This window comes from Muntiacus reevesi, chromosome 4, assembly GCF_963930625.1.
Source record: "Muntiacus reevesi chromosome 4, mMunRee1.1, whole genome shotgun sequence".
NCBI classification, from domain to species: Eukaryota; Metazoa; Chordata; class Mammalia; order Artiodactyla; family Cervidae; genus Muntiacus; species Muntiacus reevesi.
Genome location: NC_089252.1, coordinates 146,282,212 through 146,296,048, shown reverse-complemented (window position 1 = coordinate 146,296,048; position 13,837 = coordinate 146,282,212). Strand labels below are relative to the sequence as shown.

The following is a 13,837-nucleotide window of genomic DNA, read 5'->3' as shown; positions in this document are numbered from 1 at the left end:
TCAGTGTGCCGTTTGTCCTAATCTATGCCTGCTCTCACTTGGGCTAAATATTAAATATGGTTTTTATTGGGGAGGGATTGCTGGTTTATACTGGAGGATGATTATGTATTTAGGACACTGAGACCTTCTAACGATTCAGTGTCTGTCAAACAATTGTGCTTATAGTGAGGGAGATGTAATGTGTCAGCTTGATGCAAAAAAATAATTTATTGAAGGCAGTAGGCATTCCATCTCCAGTTACTTGTTAGATTCTGAGGCAGCCTCCTAGAGATGCAGTGTTACCTGATCCAGGAATTTTGGTCCAAGTTAAGGAATGGACTGGGACATCTGGAATCCAAATCTAGGACAATCAAAGCTCAGCCCTAGCCGAGACAGAATTTCTTGGATTTCGTGAAACCAAACTGACGTGTCTCCTAGGGGCGGCAAGGAAAACATCAAGCTAATAAATAACCATTTACTTCATCAAATTCTCTTCCACATCAGATGATCACTTAGTGGTTATTAGGCTGTCTCAAAACACCTTTGTGGTCCTGGGGGACAGGAGAGAGTGTAAATGTACCAGCAGAGAGACATGCCATTTAAACCTTTTAATCAGTAGTAAGCTTAACCAAGTTCCTTTCAGTTCCAGTTTATAATTTTCCTAGACTCTCCCCTCCTGCCATTTAATTTTACTCTCTCATTGTGTAACTGTTAAGCCTTCAGGATATAGCTGTGCATTAATTTTTGGATTTTTTTTTTTAAGTAAAATACAGAGTGTATATAAACTAGGTCTACGATAAATGTCTTCTAAAACTAGACTTTAAAAAGGGAAAGCCACCACCTGTAGCCCTGTGAAGGGTGTGTTTGGATCATCTGTTAAATGAGTCTAAACTTTTTTTTTTTTTAAAGGGAAATCATGCACTGAGGCTATGAGAGTAGTGATTTACACTAGTAACAACAATGATTAACATATTGAGCTGGTCTTACCTGTGAAGCACTACTCTGAGCACTTTATTCTTTCACTTAGTCCTCATTCCTATGAAGTAGGGGATACTAAGTGTTACTGTTTTACAAAAGAGGAAACTGAAGCACAGTGAAGTTAAGTGCCAGAAACTTGCTGCATCATACAGCGAAGGAAGCTGCCAGGGTTCAGAAGCAGCTGGCCATGTTAACCACTGTTCCAGGGACATGGTTGTACAGAGTCTACAAGCTATTCAGTAGGAAGAACTGCTAACAAAATTACTGCTCCACTCCCCCCCCCCCCACTTTTTTTTAACCACTTGAGATTTTTCTTAAGTATCAATCAGATCCTTTTGGATGTGTGGGAACAGGATTCAAGATGGTTGAGTTACTACAACAGGAATGAAGAACCATATAATTCACACACTGGATTTTTAAATAAATGTGTGACCAATGTTTCTTTGACTTGTTGGTTTAATGTTGTTAAATTGTATATACTGAGGCAGCTTCTCTGCTGGCTCCAAAAGGATTTTTTTTTTTTTTTTTTTTTTTAGCGAATGCTAAATGCATGATTGTTTTGCATAGCTTTTGGCCACTTGGTCATGTTTCATTTGCATTGTACTTAATAGGTGTTAGAATAAGACTGAGGAGAATTTTTTTTTTTTTAATTTAAGGCTTGGCTATTGATAATATGTTTTAGGACAGGTTAAGGAAGGTTCTTAGAATAAAACAGGAGATTTAACAGTATGTGAGAACACATAGGTGTTCATTGATAAGACTGTCTGACTTCTGTCTCCCTCTGCCTGCCCCTGCTGCCCTTCCTTCCTCAAACCAAAGCAGACCTCATGAATACCGACTCAGAACAATGTGTTTGCTTAAGTTTTTCTTTCTTGGTAGAACTATGCAATGTTTTTGGGTGCCTGTGGCAGAGAGGCTGACCTGGGAAATCACAGATAGTGACTTCCAATAAAGCTTTAGCAATATATGCATGACCAACTTTGACACATTTTGGTATTCTGCCTTTCTAAGGATGAAAGCATAAAATGAGCCTCTAAATTTGTTTATGATTAACACTTGAACATTTACTTCTCATTTACAAATGCAGTGCAGGCAAATTTCCCATGAGTCTCAGGCATTGTACCTTCCTGTTTCAGATTGGAGTGTAGAACTGTGTGTGAGTTGGGGTTCAGAGTGAGAGAAGCCAATGCTGGTATCCATTCTGTAATGGGTTTCAATGTATGTTAGGGGAAATCCTTTGAGTACCTTTTCAGTTACTTGTAGTATACTTTCTCCTTTATTTGGTAAAATACACATAACATAAAAATTATCATTTTAATATGCTTTTACATTTTATTTATCTATTTTGATTGAGCCGCTCGGCCTGCAGGATCCTAGTTTCCTGACCAGGGCCTGAACCTGGGTCCTTGGCAGTGAAAACATGGAGTCGCATCAGACTTCCAGGGAATTCTTTGTACTTAAAAAAAAAAAAAACTTTAAACAAAAGTTTTCACTTAACTGTGGGGGCACTCTAGAATGTTAACTGAGTTTACTTGGTTAATGGTTTTGAATACTTCAAGCTGGGCTGAGAACTGACTGTTCCTGGGACTGAAAATACTTTTGGTATGGGAGCTATTTTTGAGTTATGAATGCAATTTAATCTTGTTCAGCTGAGTTTGCACAGGAACCATTGAATATAGGTATCTTTTCTCTACAGCTTCTGAGCACAGGTGGTTAAGGCTAAGATTGAAAACTGGTATGTTTAGTCTTTCTGGCAAAACTTGTAAGAACAGTTTTAACTCATTACTTTTCTGTATGTTAGTGTCTATTTGGAACAGACCAAGAGGAAACTGTCATGTTTCCTTGATTCTAAGTCCTAACTTTTCTCTCCTCTGATTTTAACAGTTCTGAAGTTGTCATATACACCTTGTCATATTTATTAAATGTTTACTTTATTGCATTTTCCCCATAAAATTGCTACTACAATTACTGTTTACCTTTGCATTTAGAAGATTTGATAATTACATATTTCACTTAAATTTTAGAGTTGATTTAGAAAAATTTAGAGTTGATAGTAATGGTAGAAAACTAATTTTTTTTAATTAATCTTTTAATGATTTTAAATCACAAGACACTAAATCATGGAGAAATTCTTATTTGACACCTCCTTCCCTATGTTAACAACCTTTGATGACTTTGGTTTTTCCACCAGCAGTTTTAAGAGAGATAGTCAGTACCTCCTGGGAAATGCCAAAGAGCAAACTGTCATTCTCCCCTCCCACAATTTCCACTCATTGGGGTCTAGTTACAGAATATTGCCCCTTTCTGACTAACAACCTCCAGGGTATTTGAGGATTTAACCCCCCTCCCCATCCCCACTTTTAACTCTTGAAATCAGAAGCAAGTGGCAGTCTAGCTTTGTTATGAGTAGGGAAGCTTGGCTCTGAAGGTTGCTTCAGTGCTGTTGCAAGTTCTGTCTAGGGATGTCATTAGGGCACTTAATGGAAGCTTTAAACAAAGACACTTTCCAGATTCTGGATTCTGCCATCCTGTAAGTGTGTCCTCTAGAGGGTGTATTCATCATGGTTATGGAAGGCTGTGGTTGGCCGTGCAACAGCCTGCAATCATTGCACCATCTCGATCAAGAGGGCCAGAGTCCCGTGACTTAGAGGTGAGGGGAATGGCTTTAGTAGGTTCTTCAGCTTCTCATTGTATCCATCCTTAAGAACAAATCTGACAGTGTTATTAAGGTGAGTAGGGATGCTGGTAAGAAAGGGAAGAGGAAATCAGAGGAAGCAAGCCAGTCATTGTAGTTGTTTTCATTTGTGAGAGAGAACCTCAGGAAACAAATGGTAGCAGTGCCTGTGAACTCTTAAGGATGGCCCAGGATTCCTCAGGAAGTCAGTTTGGGGATTGTAACTTAAAAAAAGTTTTCTTCTTTGTTTCTCAAAGAAACAAAATGTCTTTGAAAGGGGCAAGTTACCTGCTGAAAAAATGGAAATCGATTGCTGGTAATGAAACAGTGTGGGCAGAAGATGAGTTTGTCCCCTTTAAATTGGTTGCATATGATTGCGAATGTATTCTAGAAGGAAATATGTAAAAATGAAAATGGTGGTGTTAAGGCAGTGGGATTTTCAGATAACTTTCATTTTTCCAAAGTCGTATGTTGCTGTTTTTCATAACAAATACCTATAGCTGATTCATGTTGACGTTTGACAGAAAACAACAAAATTCCGTAAAGCAATTATCCTTTAGTTAAAAAGTAAATAAATTTTTAAAAAGTTAAAAGAAAGTTGCTTGTTATGTTGCGTGTCCCTGTATCTTTCAGATAACTTTTCTTATATCCTTGATTCCACAGAGCGGAGGCTGTGTCCCACAGACAGTAGCATCATGAATATATTTGATCGGAAGATCAACTTTGATGCACTCTTTAAATTTTCCCACATGTAAGTGCTTTGGCCTTGACTGTGCTTCCTTTTACGTTTCCTTTTATATCTTTTTTCTTTTCCTTTTCCTGGTGTATTATCTTGCATGTATGAACTAACATTAACTTTGCTAGAGTCCAGAGGATCTGATAAAAGCATCCAAACTCTTAAGGGCTGCTGTGTGGTCACTGGAAAGCCAGTTAGTTATCATAGTCTGGGTACTGATTGTTAATTCTGGGCTTTGGGGCCTTCCTCAAAATTTAATATTTTCTATTTTTTCTTTATTGTATTAAAACTTTCATATATTCCCTGAGAAGAAGGGAAGTTATCCTTAGCTTAGAAAATAGATTGGTCCTGGAGTGATGGCCATGATTACCCTTCTTTCCTAGAACCCCCTCGACACAGCAGCACCTGAAGAAGGTTTATGCCAGTTTTGCCCTCTGTATGTTTGTGGCGGCTGCGGGGGCCTATGTCCACGTGGTCACCCATTTCATTCAGGTAAGAGCAGTTTTCTCCTCTCGTTGCTGTGGCATAAATTGCATTAAGAAGAAACTAGCTCAGCAGGGTGGTACGAGCCTGTGTCTCTCCTTAGTCCTTTTCAGTATTTTGGGATCTGCACCCAGACAAGTGAAAGTGAAAATCGCTTGGTCATGTCCGACACTTTGTAGACCCCAAGGACTAGACAGTACATGGAATTCTCCAGGCCAGAATACTGGAGTGGGTAGCTTTTCCCTTCTGCAGGGGATCTTCCCAACCCAGGGATTGAACCCAGGTCTCCCGTATTGCAGGTGGAGTCTTTACCAGCTGAGCCACCAGGGAAGCCCAAGAATACTGGAGTGGGTAGCCTATCCCTTCTCCAGCGGATCTTCCCAACCCAGGAATCTAACAGGGGTCTTACTAACTGAGCTATCAGGAAAGCCCAGCCAAAACCAGTCCTAAATCAGGACATGCAGAGCCATTTACTTTTTCTGGCAGTTATGCCCTCCCTAGATACTGAAAACAGGATGTCTTGACCCTGACACTGAAGGCTGAGCTGCTGACGTACGAGGCCCCCACCCACTGAGTAGAGACTTGATGTGCATGCTGGGGTGACTTTGCACAGTAACCTTTTTATCTGTCCTTCCATTCTTCCTCTTATTGCCTGAATGACTGGAGTACTTGGATACAAAACACTGATTGTGTGTTTAATTTCCAGGAGAGACAGGGTTGAGACCTTTACGGACTTGGTCCATTTTATTCTATGATACAACATTCATTTTCCTTTGTTGAGGGAGAGTTTGAGTTTGGCTAGCAGCAATAAGAGGAACAGTTGAGGAATAACCAGGAAGTTTGAGGCTCACTAACCAAGACTGGTCCCTTTTGGAGTTGTCCTTTTTAGTGTAAATATGGATGTAAATACTTGTGTTGGCATTTGCCACAGCTGGGAAGTGGCATGCTCAGACACCCCTGCGCTCAGGCATCTCCTGGCAGAAGCTGTGTGAAAAATTACTTTGGACACTCAAAGATAGAGCTTTGATCCTTTGAGTTTAGACCAAAACATTGTACCTTTTAGGCGATAGTGACCCTTTTGGTTTCTAGCCGTGTTGGCTTTTTTAAGTGAAACACAGTCATCCTCATTATTTGTGGATTCCATATTTGTGAATTCACCTACTTGCCAAGATTCATTTGTAACTCTATAATCAGTCCTTGTGGGGCTTTTGTGGACTTTTGCAGCCATGTACAGAGTGGCAGAAAATTCGAGTTGTCCACTGCACCATGTTCTAGCTGAGGTTGAACAAAGCAACACTGCCTTCTTTCAAGCTCTCATACTGTCAACAAGTGTCCTTTTCATAGTCTATTTAGTGCCACATTTTTTGCATTTTTATCATTTTTCTTGGTGATTTTGATGTTTAAAATGGCCCCAGGCATAACGTCTGGTATTGCTCAATACAATACTGTGATGTGCCTTCTAGAGAAAATACGTGTGTCAGATACGCTTTATTCAGGCATGAATTACAGTGCCGCTAAGCACAAGTTCTGTGTAAAAGAGTCACTACTACAAACCCAAGTGTCTTTAACCAGAAAACACACATTCAGTAAGGTTTTGTATTTTATTTAGACCAGTTGATAAAAACGTTGACAAGATGCTCTAAAGAACTTAAACCTTTATTTCCTCCAGGAGCATTTGTTGGGTATCACTGATTCATTGCTCACAGTGACTGTAGAACGTAACTACTGTAAACACTGAGGATCGACTCTACCTTTAAAAGAAGGAAGGAACTTCAGTGTCTGCATACATCTTTAATGATTTTTCTCTGTCTCTATTGCCTGTTACTTTTCCCATTTGCTTTAAAAAAATTTTTTTTCTCTTAAACTAATGCATGTTCACCATAGAGAATTTAAAAAACAGATTCGTTATGAGAAAGAAATATAAAACCCTGTAATCCCATCACCCTAAAATAATTCTTAACATATTGGTTCTTACTCTGTCTCAGTTCATTCAGGCTGCTCTAAGAGAATACCATAAATTGGGTGGCTTAAACAAGAAACATTTCTCACAGTTTGTTAATTCCATGATCAAAGCACTGGCAGATTTGTTGTGTGGTGAGGGCTTGCTTCCTGTGTAAACGGCCACCTTCTGTGTCCCCACATAGTAGAAGGGGCAAAGGAGCTCTCTGGAATCTTTTATAAGATCATTAATCTCCCTTCACAAAAGCTCCATACTTACGACCTAATCACTTTCTGAAGACTCCACCTCCAAATACCATTACATTGGGGATTGGGATTTAAACATGAGTTTTGGGGGGTACACAGTCATTCAGTTCTTCTGTCTCTCTCTCTATGTATATTTGTGTGTGTATGTTTTAAAGGGATCAAAAAGAGGTCATTCCTACTTATTCTGCAGACTGGAACGTTCTTTAAGCACTTGTCATTTTGATTCATCTTTTCTATTTCTTGGGCAAGACTCATAATTTGACTTGGGTAGTTTTAAGTTGATGGACTGCCTCCAGCATCCATCATGGTCCTAACCCTGTCCCACAAGGCTTTTGGTTTTTCTCCTCTGCCTTCACTGCCTTTTCCACTGCCTCCAAGTTAGGATCAAATTATTAGGAAGTTCAGGTGAATATTTTAACCCAGTAAAGTCTCCTGCAAGATAAATTTGATACTTTCAAGTATCTAATTATTGACTCTGGATCTGACAGGCTGGTCTGCTGTCTGCCTTGGGCTCTTTGGGGTTGATGATTTGGCTGATGGCAACACCTCACAGCCATGAAACTGAGCAAAAACGACTGGGACTTCTGGCTGGATTTGCTTTCCTTACAGGTATGTTTGGGATGGCTCTGTTTTTGAGGGAGGGACACTGTATTTTAGTATCTTTTTAGACTAAGGCCCGAGATATGTATGTATTCTGATGCACCCCAACGGGCACACTGTATTATTCTATCTTGTATTTGAGTATGCCTTGTATTACTTTCTTATTTCATATAAGTGCATCTTGCTCCCCCATCCAGAGGGTAAGCTGTTTGTGACTCGTGACTGATTTCTACTTTTATATCCAAAAATAAGCATTTTTGTGCTTGAATGAATGAAGTTTTAAGAGCTTAGGTAGCATAGCTTGTTAACAGCGGACATAGGACTAAACAGCGGCCTGAGAATCTGACTTAATTAAGGACTCAATGCTGACAACTTTCGTAGGAGCATCTGTTCTGAATCTTGCAGACAGTTCATTAAAGCCATACTTCGAGATTCATCCTACAGGGCACTTTGCTGATTCTCAAGAAAAGAAGTACAAGCACAGCTCTTCTAGAACAATCATTAAGGAAAACAGTTCAAGCAACATAGTAAAAATACTCGCAGAGCGACATTTGGGTTAATACAACTTGTCCTGAGTGTCTAATCTATGCAGTGTTGAAGAAATTGCAGAAAGAAAGGGATTTAGAGATCAGATTTTTAGATCAGGAAAAGCTGGTTTTTGAAAGTGTTAAAGAGGTGGGATGAGCAGGAGAGGGCATGGCCAGAGCAGAGGAAGTGTTGGAGCTGGGACGGGTTTCCCTCCTGTTGGCAAGTGTCCACCTGCAGAACCGGTCTGGCCTTTTCTGCTACACAGGGAGTCAGTCTGCATGACTACAGGTTGTTGGCCACTTTTCACCACTTTGCTCTTTATCCTTTTCTTCTATTCTGATTGCTGATCTGGCCCACATTACAGTCTCACATCACTGCTCTTCAGTTTTTCAGCCTTACAGTTTACTTGACATTGAAACGCCTGCTTCATTTTTCCTAATCTCTGTTCTTCCTGGGTCATCATGATTTTCAGCCAAGGACTTAGTATTGTAGCTCTGTCCATAAATAGCTCAGTCAAGTATACGTTCTCTGGAAAACAGTTGAGGATGGAAGGGAGGGAGACTGAATTATCTTAGTCCACATGTTTTGTTTTCTAGGACTGTAGGTGTGCCCGTGCTATTGATTAATCCTTCAAGAATTGGTGTTTATGCTGTGTTCTGGGGCTTTTTGTTTTCTAGGAGTTGGCCTGGGCCCTGCTCTGGACTTGTGCATTGCCATCAACCCCAGGTAACTATGTTAGTAGTGTCTTAGGTCTTTCTACCTTAATGAAGCTACCTTCTAAACAAAGGTTATATACCTGTAGCCCTTGATGTAACGGCCTTTTCCTTTAACAGCATCCTTCCCACTGCCTTCATGGGCACAGCAATGATCTTCACCTGCTTTACCCTGAGTGCACTCTATGCCAGGCGCCGTAGCTACCTCTTTCTAGGAGGTATGTATGGACTGGAAAACAGGAAGAGGGTTTCTGCTTTAGCCAAAATTCTCCCTGGGACCCTTTCCCTCCCTCCCAACTTGTAACTGTTGGGTTGAGAATGAAAGCCTTTGTTTTTTGGGGGAAAGTAAAGAATGGCTTTAATGAGATTGCTGAAGTTTGTGTTAGCTTTTCTCAAGGTGGCTTTTTGTCTTCCCTTCCAGGTATCTTGATGTCGGCCATGAGCCTGATGCTCTTGTCTTCCCTGGGGAACCTTTTCTTCGGATCTGTTTGGCTTTTCCAGGTAAGATTTGCATATAACTTTCCAGTTCCCATTTACCTTGTGTTTCTTTCTCTTGCTTAATCCCCTAAAACCAGGATAGAATCCTCCAAAACTCTGTTTTCATGGAGCAGAGCTCTTGAAGCCTCCCCACTCACCCTCCCAGAGCGGAGCCTTCTGCCTCAGGTCAAAATACAGACTGAACAGGGGTTGGGCATTGCAGTGGAGATGATGGTTTGCTCAGAAGTCATTTTTCTAAAACCAGTCCAGCAGTGGCTTCTTGTTAAAATGATTGAAGCTGTTTCAGTGACCTAAAAAAAAAATAAGTGCAGAATTGTGCTTGGGAAGGTAATACAGTCTTCATTGTGGGCTTCAATTTCCATGAATATTGATGTCTGTAGGGTTAGTGTTTGATGTACTTTGAAGTGACCAAGGACAAGAGAGAGGTATGACTTTTTCTCTGCAATGTCTACCACATGGTAACGTCTCATTCTTCTTTTGCCAGGCAAACCTGTATTTGGGGCTGGTGGTCATGTGTGGCTTTGTCCTTTTTGATACTCAACTCATTATTGAAAAGGCTGAAAATGGAGATAAAGATTATATCTGGTGAGTGTGAAAATAGTCTTTAATAAGTATGGAGGAGGCAGCTACTCTTCAGCGGCTCTTTTCTGAATCTCTGGGATGATCTTTTGTCTGACTTACCTTTCTTGGCACATTGGTAGGAATAAGAGTGACCGGGTGGCACTGGCTGACTTATGCAGCCAACCTACAGAGGTATACATGATGGAATATCCAGAGTTTTGGAATTCTGCATCAGAAAGCATTGTCTTTCTCAGTTCCTGAAAGACATCAGATTTTTAAAGTTAGACTATTGATAGGTATTTAATTATCCTTACTTTGAATAGTGGTTACCCCTAGGCAGACGAGAGGGAGAGGAATCTTCCATGTTTTACTCTTTATACTGTTGTAGTCTTTAAACCATTAACAATGAGAAGAAGATATGTATATAATTTTTTTTTTTTTTTTAATGTAATCCTCTCATAGTCTCAACTAGGTAGTTCAGGGCTCAGACTTAAACCTCTACAGTCTAAATTTTCTTTTTTCTGTGCTCCATGGCTTCACAGAGTTAAAGAGGGTCTCAGACAATAGAGTTTTACTTAGTTGGTGGTAGGGTGCTGGTGAGGTTGACTCTTGGGGTTGGGGTGAGGTCCTGTACCTTTGTGGGCTTGTGGATAAAGACAAGTGGGAAGTGCAGTTTGTAACCTGGTTCTTCTCTTTCAGGCACTGCGTTGACCTCTTCTTAGATTTCGTAACTCTCTTCAGAAAGCTCATGATGATCCTGGCTATGAGTGAGAAGGTTAGCACCACCCGAAGAGGAAGGACTGGCTCCTGAACTCAGCATCTGTGTGTCCTTCAAACCTGAGAACGTGCTCACAGTTTGTGGGTCCAGGGTACTTGTAAGGCAGGCCGCTGAATATGAGTTAAACTAGAAGCCGTTAGCTGTTGGATAAAAAGGAACAAGTAAAGACAATTCTGTTTTTTTTTTTTTTTTAGAAAATGTCTCCCCAAGATTAGTATCAGAAGGAAAAGAGCTTCATTGGCAGCAAAGAAACAGTTACTATATATGAAGAATTTAAAGGCTGTAAAGATAGCTTTGACTCAAAAAGACATATCCTAGAGGATTTGGATAATATTGACAGCCAGCTTTTTTTTATCTTTATTTCAGAAATAGGCCAGTTTTATCCATTTGTTGGCCTAATTTTTTTTTTTCCAAGAGAGGAATTGTATGTAGGGTTAGTGAGGGGCAAACATTGTCCACCCTGGTAGTTGGGGAACAGCTGAAAGCACAAGCCTTTCTTTACAGAACTTAAAATGGAACAAGTGACAGTGCAGTAGTGGTAGATGCTCATAACTGGATGGGATTTGTGGTCTTCTGTCTCGTCTGTGCCACGAATGGACTGAGCACGAAACAGGTCTCCTAGTTTTAGTCCAAACAACTCGCCTTTCTTTCATGTAATTATACACTGAGCCTCCACCCCAGTGCAGTGAAGAGTTTGACTGGACTGGATCATTTTGAACGTTGGCTTATGCCCAGGATTTGTTTCCGTCTCAGGCCTAAGGGAAAGTTGGTCTTGGCCTCTCAGTTAGTTCTTTTAGGATAGACTGCCAATCTGCAGCTTTTGGTGGTTGGGATCTGAGCTGTCACGGTTGTGAGTAGCCAGGAGTGGTCAGGCAGCGTACCTAGCTTCACATGGGGTAGAAGCGGGAGCAAGTGTGTAGCCTTTATTCTTGTCAAGTCTGGCGATTTGGGGGACCACCAGCAGAAGACGGTTAAGCTTAGCTTCTCCTACACTAAAGTAGCTTCTCTCCTTCCGTCTTACTGTACTTAATCAAAGTCAGTCAGCTGTTGGCTCACTCAAGAGTTTTAGCTTAACTGTCAACACCAGAAGTTAATTAGGTCGTTTTCCTCCATTTCTAGGATAAGAAGAAGAAGAAGTGAAGCAGCCATCCAGCCTTCCCCAGTTTGACTTCCTCTCCCTCAGCCCCTCATTTCCTCTTTGCACACATTACAGGTGGCGTGTTCTGTGATAATGAAAAGCATCAGAAAAGCTTTTGTACTTTGTGGTTTTCTCTATTTTGAATTTTTTGATCCAAAAAACTGATTAGAATGTAGTTTGGAGTTTGGCTTCGTATTCCTGGGGTTTTTCCCCGCCCCCGTTTTCTGACAGCCCCCATGCCTAGCCTCTTCCTCTGCTCAAGCAGCCAGCCCACCGTGATAAGGAGTGGGGTCTGCAGCAAAGGCAAACTCCAGGAGTCCACTCTCCGGTCAAGCTTCACCAAGTGGACCCAGACTGTTTGGTAAAGACGCCTCGGCCCTTCCTTCCTCAGCGGTGTTTGGTTTGTGCACAGTTCCTGTGGGACTAGGCAGTGTGTTTTCCACTGGAAAGATTGCTGGTCCCATTGTTACTTGGGCTTATTGTATCTGAGCTGTCAGCCCCTACAAGGAAAATGAAAAGCCTCTTCTGGTGGATGCTGAGCTTCCTCTGAGCTGCCCAAGTCACTGCTGGTCTGGCAAACACACCTTTCTGCCTTGCTATCACAAAGGAATGTGGATTTGTGTGTGTTCCCTTCCTAATCCCTTATCTGATCCTCAGGGAATCTGCCTGCTTTCCATCCATGGGGTGGGAGGATTTCAGTACAAAGGGAAATTCTTGTCAGGCATTTATGAAAGGCTGATTATGTATGGCAAGATTTTTTTTTTTTTTTTGGATCACTATCTTAATTACTGAGTGGCCTCTATTAGGTGACTATGATTAAGGATCCCAGGAGAGGAAGGATAAGAAAGGGGCATGGTTGAGCCTCTAGGGTGATTGTAACTAATCCTGCCAGACAGACCCAGATAAGGACCCGCTTGAGGCAGGAGAGAGGAAAATCTCCACTAACTGCATCTTTGTTCAGACCAGGGAAGCCAGCTGTGATGACTCTGGAGGCCGCGTTCAGAATAGTCTGTAGGTGCATTTTTGTCTTATCCAAGCTGAGTACTAATAAGTAGTGTCAGGCCAGAGATTTGGGGCAGTCGATAAATGTCCGTTTTACAGATGCGCTTTTAGGTTTCGGTCTGTTCACCGGTTTCTAGCAATCTGCAGCTGCCTTTAGGCAGGGGCCGGGCGACCAAACCTCTGATTTCCTGCAACTTTGTGTTTGGAAGTGTAGGGGGCCGTACTAACGGGGGTCACCAGCTCCTCCCCGAGAGCGGCCACAGTCAGCTGGCACAGAAGGGCAGGCAGCCTTGGGAGTGGTGTTGTCTCTGGCTGTTCACAGAGCTTCAGCCTAAGGAGGGCTGGAGCCATCGAAAACTCATTGCTCGTAGGACACCATTTTTGGCTTTCCCTGTTCACAACCAGTATACAGTTTGACCGAGTGGCTGCTGGCTCACAGCGTACCACATCACCATACCCCATGAGACAGTTGTGTTGGCAGGCCGTGTGGTTCCTGGAGTGGCATGCCACCCGGAAGAATGGCTTGCTTCTGCAGAGGATACTGCTCTCTGAGCTGCTGTCCCCAGCCTGTCACTTGAGAATTTACCAGAAGGGATTTCCTTCCTATCAAACCCCCACTAGCAACTCTCAATAAATTTGTTGATTCTCTACTAGGCCTGAGAATCTATTATATCTCCTGAAGCCAAACTCCACCTCTTGTGCTTTTTTGCTTGGGATTAAAGGAGTTTTTCTTTAGAAACAGTGCCAAGAATGACGAGATATAAAAAACTACTTTTAAAGAAAATGCCTAACAGGTTTTTAATACAGTAATCACTGTAGTTACTTTCTTTTCTAGTTCCTTGGTTTTCAGCTCAGGCTGCATTCTCTAACTCATACTGTGAAGACAAAGGTGTTTTTGATTCAGAAATATATGAAATCTACATAGTCTTAATTTGTAAAAAATAAAGAAAATTCCTTAACCTTT

The 13,837-nt window shown here is 41.4% G+C and overlaps 1 protein-coding gene across 1 annotated transcript in view; it reads left to right on the top strand.

The window, feature by feature from the left end:
* The window catches only part of TMBIM6 (transmembrane BAX inhibitor motif containing 6), a 16,665-nt gene extending 2,828 nt beyond the window's left edge, over positions 1-13,837 (top strand). The window contains exons 2-10 of the mRNA XM_065934466.1: positions 4,295-4,382; positions 4,751-4,859; positions 7,544-7,664; positions 8,861-8,909; positions 9,017-9,114; positions 9,318-9,397; positions 9,879-9,979; positions 10,655-10,730; positions 11,853-13,837. Of these exons, the coding sequence (XP_065790538.1) occupies positions 4,327-4,382; positions 4,751-4,859; positions 7,544-7,664; positions 8,861-8,909; positions 9,017-9,114; positions 9,318-9,397; positions 9,879-9,979; positions 10,655-10,730; positions 11,853-11,873 (711 nt within the window). The 5' untranslated portion in view covers positions 4,295-4,326 and the 3' untranslated portion in view covers positions 11,874-13,837. The remainder of the gene's footprint in view (positions 1-4,294; positions 4,383-4,750; positions 4,860-7,543; positions 7,665-8,860; positions 8,910-9,016; positions 9,115-9,317; positions 9,398-9,878; positions 9,980-10,654; positions 10,731-11,852) is intronic.